Genomic DNA, 25,804 nt, shown 5'->3' on the forward strand with positions numbered 1-25,804 from the left:
ACAGCAGTGAGTAAACAGACTTGGTATCTAAGCGCAGAGAGGCGCTAACTGTAGCCGCGGAGACTGCAGCGACAGACGGGTCGCACTGAGCTCAGATCCCGCTCAGAAAGTAAACACTAGCTGCAGATGGAGAACTAACTAGAGTTCCTCACCCATCAACGTCTTCTGGTTTGATGGATTTCAAAGTTTAATGAGTCACAGTTTTAATTTTGCATAGCTTGTCTTGACAGGCAGTCAGCTAAAATGTTGTTTTGCTGTTTCCTCGGAGCTACAGAATCGCTGCCTTGTTTACAGTAAGGCTGAGAGGACACGGAGGCTCAGCTGGTACTCGATTCGTGCAAACTAACCATTAAATGGTAATTTTGTGCTTAACATTAACTTGTAGCTACAACCAGCGCAAACGACCACATTCTTGCTTTGGTACCGTTTGGAGTCCGTTCACGCAGGATGTCCAGCAGTAGCGGATGATTATCGTGATCATGGTAGTGATCGGGTACAGCAGGGAGGCTGAGCTGGTGTGTTCAGAAGAACCCAAAGACAGACTGTCCTCTAAGATCTGTCTGTAGCTGTCGGAGTGACAGAAAGATGTGATGCTAGGAGTCTTGTTGACCTGATCTTGAAGTGTGATGGCTGGATATTAATCTTCTTCTTCTTACCTCTGGATCAGTTCTCACTCTGCTCCCTGTGTGCTTGTAGTGCAACGAGTTGATGCTGATGAAGCTTAGGATGTACTTTCTTATAGGGCTGAACAATTAGTTGGGTTAATCAGATAGATTGATTTATTGAGTTGACTAATTTAATAATCAACTAATTGTTATTTGGAGTATACAGATTCTAAAAAGGCCACTTGGAAGACTGAAACTCCAAAAACATCTATTCATTTTGCATTTAGATAAAAACATTCTTTATAAATCTGTTCTACCTGGAACTCCTCTAGTGACAGTTTTTCCTTCACCTGGCTCAAATTTGGTAAAAAAAAAAAAAAGCAAAACAAACTCCGCCCCCCTTCAAATTAAGCACCTCTTAATAGCATTCCAGTTATTAATTGCTTGATCAGAGATCAGCCCTAGCCTTTTGAAAATGTGTTAAGTGTGAAGAAAAGCTGTTGGCGAGTGTATCTTCTCCTTTTACGCTCCTTTTCAGTGGAACAACCTTTCTCTAAACACCAGGCAGTCTGGGTCTCTGGATGGTTTTAAAGTTAAAGAGCCACTTGTTTCTGCTTCAAACTCTGCTTCCTTGTTTTATTGCATTCTTAGTGTTTTATCTGTTTTTAACCTGCACTGTTGTATTTTGTCTTTTATTTCCTTGCAACCCTTAGCTGCTTTGAATGAAAGTGCTTTATAAATAGTTATTATTGTTATTATTATTATTATTACTACAGTGTATTGAAGTGCTTTTTAGCTGCAGATACATTTTTTGCTACAAATGATCAAGCTTTCACTAAAGGAGTGGGATGGGAAATAAATTTTAAGAAATAAAATTAAAAAAAAAATGTTTTTCTTGCTTAAAAGAATTGAATTGTTTTGCTTTTTGATGTATTCGTAAAATTCATTTAACCACTTTAAGTGATTAAATAAAAAAATTTGTAGAAATATTTTTAGATTAGTGGATCACTAAAATAATAGTTAGTTGTTGGCAGTCCTACTTTCTTGACATTATTGACTTAAAATGAGAGTTGTTGATAATGAAATGGTAGTTGTAGTTGTTGAAGCGGTAGTTGGCTTTGACCGTAACCTTACTGTCTCACATCAGCCCCAGGCTTTCCCTTGACATTGGTCTTGTTCAAGCACATTCAGAACACAAACGGCACACTTCCCTCAGCTTGAGTTGACCTCCTGACCTCTGGCATGCTCTTCTCTCTCTTTAACAGGAATGAGTGATGAACTCTGTGGTGGTGTCAGATGGAGGAGGAAACATAGTGGAGTATGTCACTGTGGTTGAAGAGTCTCAGCAGGTAAACCTCTTCTAGTCTTTGTCATCCACAAATTAAAACAAGATCAGTAGGCCTGTCACGATAAACAATAAATCAATTAATCGAACAATAAATTAAAACTATCAAGGTCATTTTAATTATCGCCTTTATCGTCTCTTCCAGCCTTTTTCTCTTTCTGTTGATGACACTGAATGAAAAAAGGTTCAACTCCGGTGCTCTCCACTGACCCTCCCTTCCTCATTTCCTCAGTTTAATGCCCAGCGCACACGACACCATCCTAGAGCTGTCGGTTGATTGTCGGCCCATTTTCAAAACCTGAGAGATCATAGATTAGCCGACAGAAATCCTAGGTATAACGGTTCGATAGGTTCGATCGTGCCGTGTTGTCCAACAATGCACACAAAATAATGGCTACAAGTAAAGTTAACGCATTTTAAAACCAGGCATTAATCAATGCTTTACTACAATCTATCTGCAACGCATGTGTCTCTAGTGTCAACGTAACGTCCTGGCTGAATGAAAACCATTATAATCTATTTATGTCACGTTAACAAAGAACAGCTGAAAAGTTACCGGGTTCATCAACGTAGCGATTTTGCTCCAACTCCTCCCCTCGTCATTTCTATATTCTTTGTACAAAATGTTTTATAAACATTAATGTTGTTTCCACATATTATCTCCAATGTCCGTTGGCCTTTGGGTTGTGCCTGTCAGCTGTTTGGGATTCCCCTCGGTAATTTCCCCTCAGAAAACAGGAGGAGAATCCGGCTTTCTGATTGGCTACCTGTCACATTCAACAGGCTGCGTTAAGCTCCCAGTTTTAGATCTGGATTTAGATCAGAGCGGCCAGAAGATGAGATACCTGCACCAATTGACAATCTTAGAGAACACAGAAAGTCGTAAGGGAAAAATTGGGGCAAAAAATGCTGTAGTGTGAACTATTGCATCCCATCTTCTCTATTTAGATATTTAAATAGAGAAGATAGATATTTATAGATATTTAAATAGAGATTTAAATATTTATCTATTTAAATCTAATGATTACTGAAGGGCAGTATGGTAAACAGACTTTATAATCTGCACTCTATTGGTTGAATGCAGTATTTATTTATGTTGTTTATTTTTTATTCAAGTGTGTTTTTTGTTAATGGAGACTGAAAATCCATTTTTATTTTTATTTTTGGTTGTTTTGTTTATTTGATCAGTTCCATTGTTAAGTGTTATTTTGAAAATAAAGTGTGTTTGTCTTTGGCAGGAAATCACATGCATTATTACGTCATTTCCATTAAATCAGTGTAAAAAGGTCTTCAAACAATACTATTGTTTAGCGCAATAATTTTTGAGACAATTAATCGCTCAGCAAAATTTGTTATGGTGACAGGCCTAAAGATCAATAATTGTTTTATAAGTTTTTTTCTTTTCCCTCGTTCTACCAAAAACTGGATGATAAAAGTCTTCAGTCTGGTTCTTTGGTGTCAACTAGCCCTTTTTGTTGAATTACTTCATAATTCATTCTGTTTGTGGTTTTGTTTATTTATTTATTTAGATTATTTAAAATGTCTTTGCCTTGTTAATGCATCTTGAGTGTGGTGGAACTCTGGGAACCAGCTATAATTAAAATACTCTGAGGACATACAAGTTGTGTTTTAATACAGTGGGTTGGTTTTCCTTGCATGGAGCTCCAAAGCCTCAGCACAGGTCAGTCTTTCTTCCAGTGACCCACGACGGAAAGCCAGGGGGGTCAGAGCTGCTTCCAGCTGCTGACTCTCACTCAGACTCATCTGCTCAGTGTGGACATAGAGTGGACACATTCAATACATTAAAATATCACTGGACAGTCATTTCAGGAACTTTATCACATATGAAACACATTGTGTAGACTAAGTAAACACGGATGGATGTTTGAAAGTTTTTATGTCTGTTAATTATAATGAGTTTCTGCTTACAGTTAATGAAAACATGACATTTCTAATTAGAAAACTAGAAAATTCCTGAAGAAATTTAACTGGGGCCTGCCAAAGTGTGCCCGTCGGATTGGATCCAGCGTTCTGATGCTAAGAATTTGCATCAATGCTAAGCTTAAAAACTTCCAAAGAACCATGTGGAGAATCACAAGAATGTTGACTAACATGGACATGCACGATTAAGCATGATAATCAGCTCACTAGCATGTTGTCTATACTTGACTTACACCATTAAGTATACTAAACATGGGTAATAAGTCCAAAAAATAGCTAATAGCTTATTTAGGCTAAAAGGCTAATGCTAATGAACTGCCTTGCTGCGCAAGGCAGTTCCCTAACCTGAGAGAAACAGATAATGCAGAATCATATTTTTGCACCGCCTGTGGCTGTTAAGGCTTTTATTTTGAAATTTGCAGAAAAATTCATTATAAATGCCCACACTAATACAATGTGTAAGAGTGCTTTGGATAAACCAGTCACATAAAGCCAAAAAGAGCAAATACATGATGTAAAAATTGCCAAGGCTTTTATTTTGAAATTTGTGTTAAGCTTCATTGGAATGGCCAAACTCATCCCTTGTGTAACAGTGATTGTGTTGAATCGGTTCTATAATGCTCAAAACACAAGTAGTTCTAAAGGCCAGCTCAGTCCTCCTCTGTAGTAACTGACAGTTCCACCATGTTGTAGTTCTAACCTTCAGTCTTTGTAGTTCTAAAGAGCAGCTCAACTGTCATGAGAATGAAAAACACAGGGAGAGATGGAATCCTAATAGTTTGAAGCAGTTAGTTTTTCTGATCAAAGCAGGCCAAACATATCTTTACCTAAATGCTGCCAATAGCATGTGGGGTATCATTAGGATGTTTTCTGTAATTGACTTACTCAATTCAGTATATTTAAAATGACTAATAAGTAAGTAAAATAGCTAATAGCTTATTTAAGGTAAAAGTCTTATCTTAACGATCTGCCTTGCTGCGCAAGGCAGATCCCTAACCTGAGAGAAGACTATAAAGCATTCTAATATTATTGCATCACGGGCGATGCATTAACCTGAGGGCAATACGAAGGCTTTTATTTTGAAAAATAAACATAAGCTTCATATTATATGCTCACACTAATCCAATGCCTAACAGTGTTTGGGTTAAATTCCTTATTTACTGGCCTAAACAGCCAGTAGTTCTAAATGGAAGCTCTGTTTTAACTGAGTGTTAGTTAGAACTACAGATATGGTGTTCTGATAGTCCTATTTATTATCATTAGGTCAAAGGTTAATGCCATTCCACTGGCTTGCTGCGCAAGCCAGTGCCATAACCTGAGAGGAAAAGATAATATAGGCAGAGATTTTATATAGGCGCTGCACTCACCTGACAGAGATATTGGGGCTTTTATTGGGAAATTTCCATTAAGCTTTATTTAAAATTACACATTAATCCTGTGTGTAACAATGGCTTGTTAAAATCAGTTATAAAATGCCCAAAACACAAGTAGTTCTAAAGGCCAGCTCATTCCAGAGAGTCCTCCCATAAATCAGCTGCTCTGGCCTCATGTGTTCCGTTGCTATGGTAATGGATCAGCTGCTAACTGTCATGTCTGTGTGAGAGACAGAAAGGGGGGAAAAAATTCTATCTTTGTGAGACACCCAGCCAATTAATATGGAAAAGCACTCGAACAAACCTTTGCTGCTCAGGAACCGTAATACATATTTGAAAACCGCTTGAAGCGTATAAGAGGGCTATTTGTCTTCTCCGATAGTACCGCAATTCATATTTTTACCTCATTCACAATAATTGCAGTGATGAGACAAAAAATTGTGCAGAAACTTTTCAGAAATACATGGAAGTCAATCTGGGAGAGCGTCAGTTACCCTGTCCCATGATTTCACTCTGAAGCATCTTGACAGAAAACCGTAAATGCCAGACAAAAACCGAACACATTTTACCGGAGCAGGCATGCGTATCAATGTCATGACCGAGTTTGATATCGATAGGACGATATTTGTGGGCGTGACGGCGATTTCAAAATCGCTTTGGGGTCAAAAATCTGCTTAAATTCTCACTCTAAAAAAGCGTCAGTTGGTGTCAGTTATGCTCTGCGTTTCGGCAGTTGGAAATTTTGCTCGTTTTTCGCTTTTTACGTCGCCATCGTAAGTCCGATTCCTTATAAAAATAATAGCACACCTGCCGGGCCGCCGACGCTTTTGATACCACTTTTGTGGGTGGGCTCGCAGCGGTGCGAGCCGCATTCCGGTTGACGGAAGAAGAAGTTAAGAATAACTAGAAAATTCCTGAAGAAATTTAACTGGGGCCTGCCAAAGTGTGCCCGTCGGTTTGGACCCAGCGTTCTGATGCTAAGAATTAGCATCGATGCTAAAGAAAGCTGCAATGTAATCAATAGCATGTGGAGAATCACAAGAATGTTAAGTAAGCTGGACATGCAACATTCAGTATGATAAAGCAAGTGTATTAGCTAAAATGAACAAATATGCTAATGTAAGCATAAATACTTTCAGTACCATGTGGGGTATCATTAGAATGTTTACTGTCATTTACTTACTCCATTAAGTATACTAAACATGGCTAATAAGTCTGAAAAATAGAAAATAGCTTATTTAAGCTAAAAGGCTAATGCTAATGAACTGCCTTGCTGCGCAAGGCAGTTCCCTAACCTCGGATAAACAGATAATGCAGAATGATATCACTGCACCGCCTCCGGCATGTGCACTATCAGAGGGGCATTTTGAGGCTTTTATTTTGAAATTTGCAGTAAGCTTCATATTAAATGCCCACACTAATCCAATGTGTAAGAGTGCTTTGGATAAACCAGTCACATAAAGCCAAAAAGAGCAATTACATGATGTAAAAATTGCCAAAGCTTTTATTTTGAAATTTTTATTTAGCTTCATTTGAAAGGGTCAAAGTCATCCCATGTGTAACAGTCATTGGATTAAATCAGTCATATAACGCTCAAAAAAGCAATGACCTGATGTAAAAATTTTCAAGGGCTTTTATTTTGAAATTTTCAGTAAGCTTCATATTAAATGCCCACACTAATCCAATGTGTAAGAGTGCTTTGGATAAACCAATCACATAAAGCCAAAAAGAGCAATTACATGATGTAAAAATTCCCAAGGCTTTTATTTTGAAATTTTTGTTAAGCTTCATTTGAAAGGGTCAAAGTCATCCCTTTTTTAACAGTCATTGGATTAAATCAGTCATATAACGCTCAAAAAAGCAATGACCTGATGTAAAAATTTTCAAGGGCTTTTATTTTGAAATTTTCAGTAAGCTTCATTTCAAAGGGCCAAACTCATCCCATGTGTAACAGTGACAGGGTTAAATTAGTTATATACAGCCCATAGCAGCAAGTTTTTGTAAAGGCCAGCTCAGTCCTCCTCTGTTTTAACTGAACTAGTAGTTCGAACTACAGTGATGCGTATTTGTAGTCCTCAGCTGCTCTCCCTGCTCTGGGTTCCGTTGCCATGGTAAATAATCCTCTCTGCCAGCTGTGAGTGAGACATCCAGGGGGAGACAATTCTCTGTTTGAGCCAGCCAGTTTGACTAAAAAGCATTGCAAAAACTGTTTCCGTTAGGAACCGTAATACATATTCGAAAACCGCTTTGAAGAATATGAGAGGGCTATTTGTCTCACAGAGTCCGCCATTCATATCTCTACCTCACTCACAGTATTAACAGCGATGAGATAAAAAAAGTGTGTGCCAAGGTCTGAAATTTTTCAGAAATACATGGAAGTGAATCAGTGAGATCTGTCTGCTACCCTGGCGCATGACTTTGCTCTGAAGCACCTGGAGAGAAAACTGTAAGCGCTAGATAATTTTTGAAAACATTTGACCGAGCAGGCACGTATCAATGTCATGACCAAGTTTCATACCAATCATGCAATATTTGTGAGCGTGAGGCGAGTTAAAAATGATTTGGGGTCTAAATGTCGCTCTGACTCTCCCTCTAGCGGAGAGTCATTCTGACTCTGTTTTTTCCAAAATTAAAATACTTTGGGTCGCTTAGAAAGAAGTTGTGGACAAACCATAATACATATTGACGTGCTGTCTTCACTTTAAAAGAGATCACGGACGTATCTACAAAATGAAGTTTGAATGGCGTTTCTACATGAAGTTATGACGACACAGAAAATCCTCAAAAATAGGGTATTTTAAGATTTAGAGGTTGCTTCGCCCCTTGACGAGATTTCACCTGGTGAGCTCGTTAGTGATTTTGGGGTTTTTGCTTTTACGCCATGGTAACTCCAAATCCCACCAGAAGTAATAGCACACCTCCCGGGATCGAGCGCTTTGATACCACTTTTGTGGGTGGGCGCAGTCGAGCCGCATTCGGGTGACGGAAGATAATAAAATAATAATACTTAAAGAGACATTCTATTGGGTGTAGAACAATAGGTGCCTGCCATGCAATGCATGGAGGCAGTGACTGACTTTTGCAAGTCAGTCACTGCTCTCTTATGCATTAGCTATGGGCAAACCCCAACTAGAAAATTCCTGAAGAAATTTAACTGGGGCCTGCCAAAGTGTGCCCGTCGGTTTGGACCCAGCGTTCTGATGCTAAATTTGCATCAATGCTAAGCTTAAAACTTCCAATAGAACTATGTGGAGAATCACAAGAATGTTGACTAACATGGACATGCACGATTCAGCATGATAATCAGCTCACTAGCATGTTGTCTATACTTGACTTACACCATTAAGTATACTAAACATGGCTAATAAGACAAAAAAATACCCAATAGCTTATTTAAGATAAAATGCTAATGCTAATGAACTGCCTTGCTGCAAAGGCAGTTCCCTAACCTGAGAGAAGAATATAAAGCATTCTAATATTATTGCATGCGCCTTACGGCGATGCATTAACCAAGGTCATATTCAGGCTTTTATTTTGAAATTTGCAGTAAGCTTCATATTAAATGCCCACACTAATCCAGTGTCTAAGAGTGCTTTGGATAAACCAATCACGTCAAGCAAAATGAGCAAATATATGATGTAAAAATTGCCAAGGCTTTTATTTTGAAATTTTCAGTAAGCATCATAAGAAATGGTCAAACTCATCCCATGTGTAACAGTGAATGTGTTAAATCGTTTCTATAATGCTCAAAACACAAGTAGTTCTAAAGGCCAGCTCAGTCCTCCTCTGTAGTAACTGACAGTTCCACCATGTTGTAGTTCTAACCTTCAGTCTTTGTAGTTCTAAAGAGCAGCTCAACTGTCATGAGAATGAAACACAGGGAGAGATGGAATCCTAATAGTTTGAAGCAGTTAGTTTTTCTGATCAAAGCAGGCCAAACATCTCCTTACCTAAATGCTGCCAATAGCATGTGGGGTATCATTTGAATGTTGTCTGTAACTGACTTACTCAATTCAGTATATTTAAAATGACTAATAAGTAAGAAAAATAGCTAATAGTTTATTTAAGGTAAAAGTCTTATCTTAATTGACTGCCTTGCTGCGCAAGGCAGATCCCTAACCTGAGAGAAGAATATAAAGCATTCTAATATTATTGCATCGCCTTACGGCGATGCATTAACCTGAGGGCAATATGAAGGCTTTTATTTTGAAAAATAAACATAAGCTTCATATTAAATGCCCACACTATGGCGTTTTGGTCGTCCTATTTATTATCATTAGGTCAAAGGTTAATGCCATTGCATCATTAGAATGTTTTCTGTAATTGATTTACTCCATTCAGTATATTTAAAATGACTAATAAGTAAGAAAAATAGCTAATAGTTTATTTAAGATAAGACTAATAAAGCATTCTAATATTATTGCATCGCCTTACGGCGATGCATTATTGTTCTGATTGTCCTATTTAATATCATTAGGTCAAAGGTTAATGCCATTGCACTGGCTTGCAATGGTTTGTTAAAATATGTTATAAAATGCCCAAAACACAAGTAGTTCTAAAGGCCAGCTCATTCCAGAGTGTCCTCCCATAAATCAGCTGCTCTGGCCTCATGTGTTCCGTTGCTATGGTAATGGATCAGCTGCTAACTGTCAGTGTGTTTGAGACAGAAAGGGGGGGAAAAAATTCTATCTTTGTGAGACACCCAGCCAATTAATATGGAAAAAGCACTCCGAACAAACCTTTGCCGTTCAGGAACCGTAATACATATTTGAAAACCGTTTGAAGCGTATGAGAGGGCTATTTGTCGTCTCCGATAGTACCGCAATTCATATTTTTACCTCATTCACAGTAATTGCAGTGATGAGACAAAAAATTGTGCAGAAACTTTTCAGAAATACATGGAAGTGAACCTGGGAGAGCGTCAGTTACCCTGTCCCATAATTTCACTCTGAAGCACCTTGACAGAAAACCGTAAATGCTAGAGAAATATCGAACACATTTTACCGGAGCAGGCATGCGTATCAATGTCATGACCGAGTTTGATACCAATCGGGCGATATTTGTGGGCGTGACAGCGATTTCAAAATCACTTTGGGGTCAAAAATCTGCTTAAATTCTCACTCTAAAAAAACGGCAGTTGGAGTCAGTTATGCTCTGCGTTTCGGCAGTTGGAAATTTTGCTCGTTTTTCGCTTTTTACTTCGCCATCGTAAGTCCGATTCCTTATAAAAATAATAGCACACCTGCCGGGATCGGGCCGCACGTTTTGATACCACTTTTGTGGGTGGGCTCAGATGCGAGCCGCATTCCGGTTGGCGGAAGAATAATAAATAATATACTAGAAAATTCCTGAAGAAATTTAACTGGGGCCTGCCAAAGTGTGCCCGTCGGTTTGGACCCAGCGTTCTGATGCTAAGAATTAGCATCGATGCTAAAGAAAGCTGCAATATAATCAATAGCATGTGGAGAATCACAAGAATGTTAAGTAAGCTGGACATGCAACATTCAGTATGATAAAGTAAGTGTATTAGCTAAAATGAGCAAATATGCTAATGTAAGCATAAATGGGTAAGCATAAATTTTAAGCATAAGCTTAAAAACTTCCAAAGAACCATGTGGAGAATCACAAGAATGTTGACTAACATGGAAATGCACGATTAAGCATGATAATCAGCTGACTAGCATGTTGTCTATACTTGACTTACACCATTAAGTATACTAAACATGGCTAAAAAGACAAAAAAATACCCAATAGCTTATTTAAGATAAAATGCTAATGCTAATGAACTGCCTTGCTGCGCAAGGCAGTTCCCTAACCTGAGAGAAGAATATAAAGCATTCTAATATTATTGCATCGCCTTACGGCGATGCATTAACCTGAGGGTCATATTCAGGCTTTTATTTTGAAATTTGCAGCAAGCTTCATATTAAATGCCCACACTAATCCAGTGTCTAAGAGTGCTTTGGATAAACCAATCACGTCAAGCAAAAATGAGCAAATATATGATGTAAAAATTGCCAAGGCTTTTATTTTGAAATTTTCAGTAAGCATCATAAGAAATGGTCAAACTCATCCCATGTGTAACAGTGAATGTGTTAAATCGTTTCTATAATGCTCAAAACACAAGTAGTTCTAAAGGCCAGCTCAGACCTCCTCTGTAGTAACTGACAGTTCCACCATGTTGTAGTTCTAACCTTCAGTCTTTGTAGTTCTAAAGAGCAGCTCAACTGTCATGAGAGTGAAACACAGGGAGAGATGGAATCCTAATAGTTTGAAGCAGTTAGTTTTTCTGATCAAAGCAGGCCAAACATATCTTTGCCTAAGTGTTGCCAATAGCATGTGGGGTATCATTTGAATGTTGTCTGTAACTGACTTACTCAATTCAGTATATTTAAAATGACTAATAAGTAAGAAAAATAGCTAATAGTTTATTTAAGGTAAAAGTCTTATCTTAACGATCTGCCTTGCGCAGCAAGGCAGATCCCTAACCTGAGAGAAGAATATAAAGCATTCTAATATTATTGCATCGCCTTACGGCGATGCATTAACCTGAGGGCAATATGAAGGCTTTTATTTTGATGCATCGCCTTACGGCGATGCATTAACCTGAGGGCAATATGAAGGCTTTTATTTTGAAAAATTAACATAAGCTTCATATTAAATGCCCACACTAATCCAAAGCCTAACAGTGTTTGGGTTAAATTCCTTATTTACTGGCCTAAACAGCCAGTAGTTCTAAATGGAAGCTCTGTTTTAACTGAGTGTTAGTTAGAACTACAGATATGGTGTTCTGATAGTCCTATTTAATATCATTAGGTCAAAGGTTAATGCCATTGCACTGGCTTGCTGCGCAAGCCAGTGCCATAACCTGAGAGGAAAAGATAATATAGGCAGAGATATTACGGCGCTGCACTCACCTGACAGAGATATTGGGGCTTTTATTGGGAAATTTCCATTAAGCTTTATTTAAAATTGACACATTAATCCTGTGTGTAACAATGGTTTGTTAAAATCTGTTATAAAATGCCCAAAACACAAGTAGTTCTAAAGGCCAGCTCATTCCAGAGTGTCCTCCCATGAATCAGCTGCTCTGGCCTCATGTGTTCCGTTGCTATGGTAATGGATCAGCTGCTAACTGTCAGTGTGTTTGAGACAGAAAGGGGGGAAAAAAATTCTATCTTTGTGAGACACCCAGCCAATTAATATGGAAAAAGCACTCCGAACAAACCTTTGCCGTTCAGGAACCGTAATACATATTCAAAAACCGTTTGAAGCGTATAAGAGGGCTATTTGTCTTCTCCGATAGTACCGCAATTCATATTTTTACCTCATTCACAGTAATTGCAGTGATGAGACAAAATATTGTGCAGAAACTTTTCAGAAATACATGGAAGTGAATCAGGGAGAGCGTCAGTTACCCTGTCCCTTAAAGTCTATCTGAAGCACCTTGACAGAAAACCGTAAATGCTAGAGAAATATCGAACACATTTTACCGGAGCAGGCATGCGTATCAATGTCATGACCGAGTTTGATACCAATCGGGCGATATTTGTGGGCGTGACAGCGATTTCAAAATCACTTTGGGGTCAAAAATCTGCTTAAATTCTCACTCTAAAAAAACGGCAGTTGGTGTCAGTTATGCTCTGCGTTTCGGCAGTTGGAAATTTTGCTCGTTTTTCACTTTTTACTTCGCCATCGTAAGTCCGATTCCTTATAAAAATAATAGCACACCTGCCGGGAACGGGCCGCACGTTTTGATACCACTTTTGTGGGTGGGCTCGCAGCGGTGCGAGCCGCATTCCGGTTGACGGAAGAATAATAAATAATATACTAGAAAATTCCTGAAGAAATTTAACTGGGGCCTGCCAAAGTGTGCCCGTCGGTTTGGACCCAGCGTTCTGATGCTAAGAATTAGCATCAATGCTAAGCTTAAAAACTTCCAAAGAACCATGTGGAGAATCACAAGAATGTTGACTAACATGGACATGCACGATTCAGCATGATAATCAGCTCACTTGCATGTTGTCTATACTTGACTTACACCATTAAGTATACTAAACATGGCTAATAAGTCAGAAAAATAGCTAATAGATTATTTAAGCTAAAAGGCTAATGCAAGGCAGTTCCCTAACCTGAGAGAAGAATATAAAGCATTCTAATATTATTGCATCGCCTTACGGCGATGCATTAACCTGAGGGTCATATTGAGGCTTTTATTTTGAAATTTGCAGAAAGCTTCTTTATAAATGCCCACACTAATCCAGTGTGTAAGAGTGCTTTGGATAAACCAATCTCGTCAAGCAAAAATGAGCAAATATATGATGTAAAAATTGCCAAGGCTTTTATTTTGAAATTTTCAGTAAGCATCATAAGAAATGGTCAAACTAATCCAATGTGTAACAGTGAATGTGTTAAATCGTTTCTATAATGCTCAAAACACAAGTAGTTCTAAAGGCCAGCTCAGTCCTCCTCTGTAGTAACTGACAGTTCCACCATGTTGTAGTTCTAACCTTCAGTCTTTGTAGTTCTAAAGAGCAGCTCAACTGTCATGAGAATGAAACACACAGGGAGAGATGGAATCCTAATAGTTTGAAGCAGTTACTTTTTCTGATCAAAGCAGGCCAAACATATCTTTACCTAAGTGTTGCCAATAGCATGTGGGGTATCATTAGAGTGTTTTCTGTAATTGATTTACTCCATTCAGTATATTTAAAATGACTAATAAGTAAGTAAAATAGCTAATAGTTTATTTAAGGTAAAAGTCTTATCTTAATGATCTGCCTTGCTGCGCAAGGCAGATCCCTAACCTGAGAGAAGAATATAAAGCATTCTAATATTATTGCATCGCCTTACGGCGATGCATTAACCTGAGGGCAATATGAAGGCTTTTATTTTGAAAAATAAACATAAGCTTCATATTAAATGCTCACACTAATCCAATGCCTAACAGTGTTTGAGTTAAATCTCTTATTTACTGGCCTAAACAGCCAGTAGTTCTAAATGGAAGCTCTGTTTTAACTGAGTGTTAGTTAGAACTACAGATATGGTGTTCTGATAGTCCTATTTAATATCATTAGGTCAAAGGTTAATGCCATTGCACTGGCTTGCTGCGCCAGTGCCATAACCTGAGAGGAAAAGATAATATAGGCAGAGATTTTTTCAGCGCCTTACGGCGCTGCACTCACCTGACAGAGATATTGGGGCTTTTATTGGGAAATTTCCATTAAGCTTTATTTAAAATTGACACATTAATCCGGTGTGTAACAATGGTTTGTTAAAATCAGTTATAAAATGCCCAAAACACAAGTAGTTCTAAAGGCCAGCTCATTCCAGAGTGTCCTCCCATGAATCAGCTGCTCTGGCCCCATGTGTTCCGTTGCTATGGTAATGGATCAGCTGCTTACTGTCATCTGTGTGTGAGACAGAAAGGGGGGAAAAAAATTCTATCTTTGTGAGACACCCAGCCAATTAATATGGAAAAAGCACTCCGAACAAACCTTTGCCGTTCAGGAACCGTAATACATATTCAAAAACCGTTTGAAGCGTATAAGAGGGCTATTTGTCTTCTCCGATAGTACCGCAATTCATATTTTTACCTCATTCACAGTAATTGCAGTGATGAGACAAAAAATTGTGCAGAAACTTTTCAGAAATACATGGAAGTCAATCTGGGAGAGCGTCAGTTACCCTGTCCCATAATTTCACTCTGAAGCACCTTGACAGAAAACCGTAAATGCTAGAGAAATATCGAACACATTTTACCGGAGCAGGCACGCGTATCAATGTCATGACCGAGTTTGATACCAATCGGGCGATATTTGTGGGCGTGACGGCGATTTCAAAATCGCTTTGGGGTCAAAAATCTGCTTCAATTCTCACTCTACTGGAGCGTCAGTTGGTTTCAGTTATGCTCTGCGTTTCGGCAGTTGGAAATTTTGCTCTTTGTTCGCTTTTTACGTCGCCGTCATAAGTCCGATTCCTTATAAAAATAATAGCTCCCCTCCCGGGACCGAGCCGCACGTTTTGATACCACTTTTGTGGCTGGGCTCGCAGCGGTACGAGCCGCATTAACGGTGACGGAAGAATAAGTTAAGAATAAAGAGGCGTTCTATTGGGTGTAGAACAATAGGTTCCTGCCCATGCAATGCATGGAGGCAGTGACTGACTTGCGAAGCAAGTCAGTCACTGCTCTCCTTATGCATTGCTATGGGGCAGGCCCCAACTAGAAAATTCCTGAAGAAATTTAACTGGGGCCTGCCAAAGTGTGCCCGTCGGTTTGGACCCAGCGTTCTGATGCTAAGAATTAGCATCAATGCTAAGCTTAAAAACTTCCAAAGAACCATGTGGAGAATCACAAGAATGTTGACTAACATGGACATGCACGATTCAGCATGATAATCAGCTCACTAGCATGTTGTCTATACTTGACTTACACCATTAAGTATACTAAACATGGCTAAAAAGACAAAAAAATACCCAATAGCTTATTTAAGATAAAATGCTAATGCTAATGAACTGCCTTGCTGCGCAAGGCAGTTCCCTAACCTGAGAGAAGAATATAAAGCATTCTAATATTATTGCATCGCCTTACGGCGATGCATTAACCTGAGGGTCATATTCAGGCTTTTATTTTGAAATTTGCAGTAAGCTTCATATTAAATGCCCACACTAATCCAGTGTCTAAGAGTGCTTTGGATAAACCAATCACGTCAAGCAAAAATGAGCAAATATATGATGTAAAAATTGCCAAGGCTTTTATTTTGAAATTTTCAGTAAGCATCATAAGAAATGGTCAAACTAATCCCATGTGTAACAGTGAATGTGTTAAATCGTTTCTATAATGCTCAAAACACAAGTAGTTCTAAAGGCCAGCTCAGTCCTCCTCTGTAGTAACTGACAGTTCCACCATGTTGTAGTTCTAACCTTCAGTCTTTGTAGTTCTAAAGAGCAGCTCAACTGTCATGAGAGTGAAACACACAGGGAGAGATGGAATCCTAATAGTTTTAAGCAGTTAGTTTTTCTGATCAAAGCAGGCCAAACATATCTTTACCTAAGTGTTGCCAATAGCATGTGGGGTATCATTAGAATGTTTTCTGTAATTGATTTACTCCATTCAGTATATTTAAAATGAGTAATAAGTAAGAAAAATAGCTAATAGTTTATTTAAGGTAAAAGTCTTATCTTAATTGACTGCCTTGCTGCGCAAGGCAGATCCCTAACCTGAGAGAAGAATATAAAGCATTCTAATATTATTGCATCGCCTTACGGCGATGCATTAACCTGAGGGCAATATGAAGGCTTTTATTTTGAAAAATAAACATAAGCATCATATTAAATGCCCACACTATGGCGTTTTGATTGTCCTATTTATTATCATTAGGTCAAAGGTTAATGCCATTGCACTGGCTTGCTGCGCAAGCCAGTGCCATAACCTGAGAGGAAAAGATAATATAGGCAGAGATTTTTGCAGCGCCTTACGGCGCTGAACTCACCTAACAGAGATATTGGGGCTTTTATTGGGAAATTTCCATTAAGCTTTATTTAAAAATTACACATAATCCTGTGTGTAACAATGGTTTGTTAAAATCTGTTATAAAATGCCCAAAACACAAGTAGTTCTAAAGGCCAGCTCATTCCAGAGTGTCCTCCCATAAATCAGCTGCTCTGGCCTCATGTGTTCCGTTGCTATGGTAATGGATCAGCTGCTAACTGTCAGTGTGTTTGAGACAGAAAGGGGGGGAAAAAATTCTATCTTTGTGAGACACCCAGCCAATTAATATGGAAAAAGCACTCCGAACAAACCTTTGCCATTCAGGAACCGTAATACATATTTGAAAACCGTTTGAAGCGTATGAGAGGGCTATTTGTCGTCTCCGATAGTAGTACCATAATTCATATTTTTACCTCATTCACAGTAATTGCAGTGATGAGACAAAAAATTGTGCAGAAACTTTTCAGAAATACATGGAAGTGAACCAGGGGGAGCGTCAGTTACCCTGTCCCATGATTTCACTCTGAAGCACCTTGACAGAAAACCGTAAATGCTAGAGAAATATCGAACACATTTTACCGGAGCAGGCATGCGTATCAATGTCATGACCGAGTTTGATACAAATCGGGCGATATTTGTGGGCGTGACGGCGATTTCAAAATTGCTTTGGGGTCAAAAATCTGCTTAAATTCTCACTCTAAAAAAGCGGCAGTTGGTGTCAGTTATGCTCTGCGTTTCGGCAGTTGGAAATTTTGCTCGTTTTTCGCTTTTTACGTCGCCATCGTAAGTCCGATTCCTTATAAAAGTAATAGCACCCCTCCCGGGACCGAGCCGCACGTTTTGATACCACTTTTGTGGGTGGGCTCGCAGCGGTACGAGCCGCATTAACGGTGACGGAAGAATAATAAATAATACGTAATAAAGAGGCGTTCTATTGGGTGTAGAACAATAGGTGCCTGCCATGCAATGCATGGAGGCAGTGACTGACTTGCTTCGCAAGTCAGTCACTGCTCTCCTTATGCATTGCTATGGGGCAGGCCCCAACTAGAAAATTCCTGAAGAAATTTAACTGGGGCCTGCCAAAGTGTGCCCGTCGGTTTGGACCCAGCGTTCTGATGCTAAGAATTAGCATCAATGCTAAGCTTAAAAACTTCCAAAGAACCATGTGGAGAATCACAAGAATGTTGACTAACATGGACATGCACGATTAAGCATGATAATCAGCTCACTAGCATGTTGTTTATACTTGACTTACACCATTAAGTATACTAAACATGGGTAATAAGTCCAAAAAATAGCTAATAGCTTATTTAGGCTAAAAGGCTAATGCTAATGAACTGCCTTGCTGCGCAAGGCAGTTCCCTAACCTGAGAGAAGAATATAAAGCATTCTAATATTATTGCATCGCCTTACGGCGATGCATTAACCTGAGGGTCATATTGAGGCTTTTATTTTGAAATTTGCAGTAAGCTTCATATTAAATGCCCACACTAATCCAGTGTCTAAGAGTGCTTTGGATAAACCAATCACGTCAAGCAAAAATGAGCAAATATATGATGTAAAAATTGCCAAGGCTTTTATTTTGAAATTTTCAGTAAGCATCATAAGAAATGGTCAAACTAATCCCATGTGTAACAGTGAATGTGTTAAATCGTTTCTATAATGCTCAAAACACAAGTAGTTCTAAAGGCCAGCTCAGACCTCCTCTGTAGTAACTGACAGTTCCACCATGTTGTAGTTCTAACCTTCAGTCTTTGTAGTTCTAAAGAGCAGCTCAACTGTCATGAGAATGAAATACAGGGAGAGATGGAATCCTAATAGTTTTAAGCAGTTAGTTTTTCTGATTAATAAGTAAGAAAAATAGCTAATAGTTTATTTAAGATAAGACTAATAAAGCATTCTAATATTATTGCATCGCCTGACGGCGATGCATTATTGTTCTGATAGTCCTATTTAATATCATTAGGTCAAAGGTTAATGCCATTGCACTGGCTTGCTGCGCAAGCCAGTGCCATAACCTGAGAGAAGAATATAAAGCATTCTAATATTATTGCATCGCCTTACGGCGATGCATTAACCTGAGGGCAATATGAAGGCTTTTATTTTGAAAAATAAACATAAGCTTCATATTAAATGCCCACACTAATCCAACAGTGTTTGGGTTAAATCTCTTATTTACTGGCCTAAACAGCCAGTAGTTCTAAATGGAAGCTCTGTTTTAACTGAGTGTTAGTTAGAACTACAGATATGGTGTTCTGATAGTCCTATTTATTATCATTAGGTCAAAGGTTAATGCCATTGCACTGGCTTGCTGCGCAAGCCAGTGCCATAACCTGAGAGGAAAAGATAATATAGGCAGAGATTTTTGACACTAATCCTTTGTGTAACAATGGTTTGTTAAAACCAGTTATAAAATGCCCAAAACACAAGTAGTTCTAAAGGCCAGGTCATTCCAGAGTGTCCTCCCATAAATCAGCTGCTCTGGCCTCATGTGTTCCGTTGCTATGGTAATGGATCAGCTGCTAACTGTCAGTGTGTTTGAGACAGAAAGAGGGGAAAAAAATTCTATCTTTGTGAGACACCCAGCCAATTAATATGGAAAAAGCACTCCGAACAAACCTTTGCCGTTCAGGAACCGTAATACATATTCAAAAACCGTTTGAAGCGTATAAGAGGGCTATTTGTCTTCTCCGATTGTACCGCAATTCATATTTTTACCTCATTCACAGTAATTGCAGTGATGAGACAAAAAATTGTGCAGAAACTTTTCAGAAATACATGGAAGTCAACCTGGGAGAGCGTCAGTTACCCTGTCCCATGATTTCACTCTGAAGCGCCTTGACAGAAAACCGTAAATGCTAGAGAAATATCGAACACATTTTACCGGAGCAGGCATGCGTGTCAATGTCATGACCAAGTTTGATACCAATCGGGCGATATTTGTGGGCGTGACGGCGATTTCAAAATCGCTTTGGGGTCAAAAATCTGCTTAAATTCTCACTCTAAAAAAGCGGCAGTTGGTGTCAGTTATGCTCTGCGTTTCGGCAGTTGGAAATTTTGCTCTTTATTCGCTTTTTACGTCGCCATCATAAGTCCGATTCCTTATAAAAATAATAGCACACCTGCCGGGAACGAGCCGCACGTTTTGATACCACTTTTATGGGTGGGCTCGCAGCGGTGCGAGCCGCATTCCGGTTGACGGAAGAAGAAGTTAATTATAATAATAATAACTAGAAAATTCCTGAAGAAATTTAACTGGGGCCTGCCAAAGTGTGCCCGTCGGTTTGGACCCAGCGTTCTGATGCTAAGAATTTGCATCAATGCTAAGCTTAAAAACTTCCAAAGAACCATGTGGAGAATCACAAGAATGTTGACTAACATGGACATGCACGATTAAGCATGATAATCAGCTCACTAGCATGTTGTCTATACTTGACTTACACCATTAAGTATACTAAACATGGCTAAAAAGACAAAAAAATACCCAATAGCTTATTTAAGATAAAATGCTAATGCTAATGAACTGCCTTGCTGCGCAAGGCAGTTCCCTAACCTGAGAGAAGAATATAAAGCATTCTAATATTATTGCATCGCCTTACGGCGATGCATTAACCTGAGGGTCATATTCAGGCTTTTATTTTGAAATTTGCAGTAAGCTTCATATTAAATGCCCACACTAATCCAGTGTCTAAGAGTGCTTTGGATAAACCAATCACGTCAAGCAAAAATGAGCAAATATATGATGTAAAAATTGCCAAGGCTTTTATTTTGAAATTTTCAGTAAGCATCATAAGAAATGGTCAAACTCATCCCATGTGTAACAGTGAATGTGTTAAATCGTTTCTATAATGCTCAAAACACAAGTAGTTCTAAAGGCCAGCTCTGTAGTAACTGACAGTTCCACCATGTTGTAGTTCTAACCTTCAGTCTTTGTAGTTCTAAAGAGCAGCTCAACTGTCATGAGAGTGAAACACAGGGAGAGATGGAATCCTAATAGTTTGAAGCAGTTAGTTTTTCTGATCAAAGCAGGCCAAACATCTCCTTACCTAAATGCTGCCAATAGCATGTGGGGTATCATTTGAATGTTGTCTGTAACTGACTTACTCAATTCAGTATATTTAAAATGACTAATAAGTAAGAAAAATAGCTAATAGTTTATTTAAGGTAAAAGTCTTATCTTAATTGACTGCCTTGCTGCGCAAGGCAGATCCCTAACCTGAGAGAAGAATATAAAGCATTCTAATATTATTGCATCGCCTTACGGCGATGCATTAACCAGAGGGCAATATGAAGGCTTTTTTTTTGAAAAATAAACATAAGCTTCATATTAAATGCCCACACTATGGCGTTTTGGTTGTCCTATTTAATATCATTAGGTCAAAGGTTAATGCCATTGCACTGACTTGCTGCGCAAGCCAGTGCCATAACCTGAGAGGAAAAGATAATATAGGCAGAGATTTTTGCAGCACCTGACAGAGATATTGGGGCTTTTATTGGGAAATTTCCATTAAGCTTTATTTAAAATTGACACATTAATCCTGTGTGTAACAATGGTTTGTTAAAATCTGTTATAAAATGCCCAAAACACAAGTAGTTCTAAAGGCCAGCTCATTCCAGAGTGTCCTCCCATAAATCAGCTGCTCTGGCCTCATGTGTTCCGTTGCTATGGTAATGGATCAGCTGCTAACTGTCATATGTGTGTGAGACAGAAAGGGGGGGAAAAAATTCTATCTTTGTGAGACACCCAGCCAATTAATATGGAAAAAGCACTCCGAACAAACCTTTGCCGTTCAGGAACCGTAATACATATTTGAAAACCGTTTGAAGCGTATGAGAGGGCTATTTGTCGTCTCCGATAGTACCGCAATTCATATTTTTACCTCATTCACAGTAATTGCAGTGATGAGACAAAAAATTGTGCAGAAACTTTTCAGAAATACATGGAAGTGAACCTAGGAGAGCGTCAGTTACCCTGTCCCATGATTTCACTCTGAAGCACCTTGACAGAAAACCGTAAATGCTAGAGAAATATCGAACACATTTTACCGGAGCAGGCACGCGTATCAATGTCATGACCGAGTTTGATACCAATCGGGCGATATTTGTGGTCGTGACGGCGATTTAAAAATCGCTTTGGGCTCAAAAATCTGCTTAAATTCTCACTCTAAAAAAGTGGCAGTTGGTGTCAGTTATGCTCTGCGTTTCGGCAGTTGGAAATTTTGCTCGTTTTTCGCTTTTTACGTCGCCATCGTGAGTCCGATTCCTTATAAAAATAATAGCACACCTGCCGGGACCGGGCCGCACGTTTTGATACCACTTTTGTGGGTGGGCTCGCAGCGGTGCGAGCCGCATTCCGGTTGACGGAAGAAGAAGTTAATTATAATAATAATAATAAAGAGGCATTCTATTGGGTGTAGAATAATAGGTGCCTGCCATGCAATGCATGGAGGCAGTGACTGACTTGCTTCGCAAGTCAGTCACTGCTCTCCTTATGCATTGCTATGGGGCAGGCCCCAATAAAGAGGCATTCTATTGGGTGTAGAATAATAGGTGCCTGCCATGCAATGCATGGAGGCAGTGACTGACTTGCTTCGCAAGTCAGTCACTGCTCTCCTTATGCATTGCTATGGGGCAGGCCCCAACTAGAAAATTCCTGAAGAAATTTAACTGGGGCCTGCCAAAGTGTGCCCGTCGGTTTGGACCCAGCGTTCTGATGCTAACAATTAGCATCGATGCTAAAGAAAGTTGCAATGTAATCAATAGAATCAATAGAATCACAAGAATGTTAAGTAAACTGGACATGCACCATTCAGTATGATAAAGTAAGTGTATTAGCTAAAATGAGCAAAAATGCTAATGCATAAATCTCTCAGTAGCATGTGGGATATTATTAGAATGTTCTCTGTAATTTACTTAATTCCTTCAGTAATACTAAACATGGCAGATAAGTAAGAAAATAGGTAAAATAGCTTATTTAAGCTAAAAGGTTAATGTTAATGAACTGCCTTGCTACGCAAGGCAGTTCCCTAACCTGAGAGAACAGATAATGCAGAATGATATCATTGCACCGCCCGGTGCACTATTCAGAGGGGCATATTGAGGCTTTTATTTTGAAATTTGCAGTAAGCTTCATATTAAATGCCCACACTAATCCAGTGTGTAAGAGTGCTTTGGATAAACCAATCTCAAGCAAAAATGAGCAAATATATGATGTAAAAATTGCCAAGGCTTTTATTTTGAAATTTTCAGTAAGCATCATAAGAAATGGTCAAACTAATCCAATGTGTAACAGTGAATGTGTTAAATCGTTTCTATAATGCTCAAAACACAAGTAGTTCTAAAGGCCAGCTCAGTCCTCCTCTGTAGTAACTGACAGTTCCACCATGTTGTAGTTCTAACCTTCAGTCTTTGTAGTTCTAAAGAGCAGCTCAACTGTCATGAGAATGAAACACACAGGGAGAGATGGAATCCTAATAGTTTGAAGCAGTTAGTTTTTCTGATCAAAGCAGGCCAAACATATCTTTACCTAAGTGTTGCCAAAAGCATGTGGGGTATCATTAAAATGTTTTCTGTAATTGATTTACAAGATATGGCGTTTTGGTTGTCCTATTTAATATCATTAGGTCAAAGGTTAATGCCATTGCACTGTATCATTAGAATGTTTTCTGTAATTTACTTACTCAATTCAGTATATTTAAAATGACTAATAAGTAAGTAAAATAGCTAATAGTTTATTTAAGGTAAAAGTCTTATCTTAATGATCTGCCTTGCTGCGCAAGGCAGATCCCTAACCTGAGAGAAGAATATAAAGCATTCTAATATTATTGCATCGCCTTGCGGCGATGCATTAACCTGAGGGCAATATGAAGGCTTTTATTTTGAAAAATAAACATAAGCATCATATTAAATGCTCACACTAATCCAATGCCTAACAGTGTTTGGGTTAAATTCCTTATTTACTGGCCTAAACAGCCAGTAGTTCTAAATGGAAGCTCTGTTTTAACTGAGTGTTAGTTAGAACTACAGATATGGTGTTTTGGTTGTCCTATTTAATATCATAAGGTCAAAGGTTAATGCCATTGCACTGGCTTGCACAGCAAGCCAGTGCCATAACCTGAGAGGAAAAGATAATATAGGCAGAGATTTTTGCAGCGCCTTACGGCGCTGCACTCACCTGACAGAGATATTGGGGCTTTTATTGGGAAATTTCCATTAAGCTTTATTTAAAAATTACACATAATCCTATGTGTAACAATGGTTTGTTAAAATATGTTATAAAATGCCCAAAACACAAGTAGTTATAAAGGCCAGCTCATTCCAGAGTGTCCTCCCATAAATCAGCTGCTCTGGCCCCATGTGTTCCGTTGCTATGGTAATGGATCAGCTGCTTACTGTCATCTGTGTGTGAGACAGAAAGGGGGGAAAAAAATTCTATCTTTGTGAGACACCCAGCCAATTAATATGGAAAAAGCACTCCGAACAAACCTTTGCCGTTCAGGAACCGTAATACATATTCAAAAACCGTTTGAAGCGTATAAGAGGGCTATTTGTCTTCTCCGATAGTACCGCAATTCATATTTTTACCTCATTCACAGTAATTGCAGTGATGAGACAAAAAATTGTGCAGAAACTTTTCAGAAATACATGGAAGTGAATCAGGGAGAGCGTCAGTTACCCTGTCCCATGATTTTGCTCTGAAGCACCCTGACAGAAAACCGTAAATGCTAGAGAAATATCGAACACATTTTACCGGAGCAGGCACGCGTATCAATGTCATGACAGAGTTTGATACCAATCGGGCGATATTTGTGGGCGTGACGGCGATTTCAAAATCGCTTTGGGGTCAAAAATCTGCTTCAATTCTCACTCTACTGGAGCGTCAGTTGGTGTCAGTTATGCTCTGCGTTTCGGCAGTTGGAAATTTTGCTCGTTTTTCGCTTTTTACGTCGCCATCGTAAGTCCGATTCCTTATAAAAGTAATAGCACCCCTCCCGGGATCGAGCCGCACGTTTTGATACCACTTTTGTGGGTGGGCTCGTAGCGGTACGAGCCGCATTAACGGTAACGGAAGAATAATAAATACTAGACTAGAAAATTCCTGAAGAAATTTAACTGGGGCCTGCCAAAGTGTGCCCGTCGGTTTGGACCCAGCGTTCTGATGGTAACAATTAGCATCAATGCTAAGCTTAAAAACTTCCAAAGAACCATGTGGAGAATCACAAGAATGTTGACTAACATGGACATGCACGATTCAGCATGATAATCAGCTCACTAGCATGTTGTCTATACTTGACTTACACCATTAAGTATACTAAACATGGCTAAAAAGACAAAAAAATACCCAATAGCTTATTTAAGATAAAATGCTAATGCTAATGATCTGCCTTGCTGCGCAAGGCAGTTCCCTAACCTGAGAGAAGAATATAAAGCATTCTAATATTATTGCATCGCCTTACGGCGATGCATTAACCTGAGGGTCATATTGAGGCTTTTATTTTGAAATTTGCAGTAAGCTTCATATTAAATGCCCACACTAATCCAGTGTCTAAGAGTGCTTTGGATAAACCAATCACGTCAAGCAAAAATGAGCAAATATATGATGTAAAAATTGCCAAGGCTTTTATTTTGAAATTTTCAGTAAGCATCATAAGAAATGGTCAAACTCATCCCATGTGTAACAGTGAATGTGTTAAATCGTTTCTATAATGCTCAAAACACAAGTAGTTCTAAAGGCCAGCTCAGTCCTCCTCTGTAGTAACTGACAGTTCCACCATGTTGTAGTTCTAACCTTCAGTCTTTGTAGTTCTAAAGAGCAGCTCAACTGTCATGAGAGTGAAACACACAGGGAGAGATGGAATCCTAATAGTTTGAAGCAGTTAGTTTTTCTGATCAAAGCAGGCCAAACATATCTTTACCTAAGTGTTGCCAATAGCATGTGGGGTATCATTTGAATGTTGTCTGTAACTGACTTACTCAATTCAGTATATTTAAAATGACTAATAAGTAAGAAAAATAGCTAATAGTTTATTTAAGGTAAAAGTCTTATCTT

At 38.9% G+C, this 25,804-nt stretch overlaps 1 protein-coding gene across 2 annotated transcripts in view; it reads left to right on the forward strand.

The window, feature by feature from the left end:
* elf2a (E74-like factor 2a (ets domain transcription factor)) overlaps window positions 1-25,804 on the forward strand; it is a 38,296-nt gene that overhangs the window by 583 nt on the left and 11,909 nt on the right. For both annotated transcript variants that reach the window (XM_044127064.1, XM_044127065.1), the window contains exon 2: window positions 1,871-1,954. In XM_044127064.1, the coding sequence (XP_043982999.1) occupies window positions 1,880-1,954 (75 nt within the window). In that variant the 5' untranslated portion in view covers window positions 1,871-1,879. The remainder of the gene's footprint in view (window positions 1-1,870; window positions 1,955-25,804) is intronic.

Source organism: Gambusia affinis, linkage group LG09 (assembly GCF_019740435.1).
Source record: "Gambusia affinis linkage group LG09, SWU_Gaff_1.0, whole genome shotgun sequence".
NCBI classification, from domain to species: domain Eukaryota; kingdom Metazoa; phylum Chordata; class Actinopteri; order Cyprinodontiformes; family Poeciliidae; genus Gambusia; species Gambusia affinis.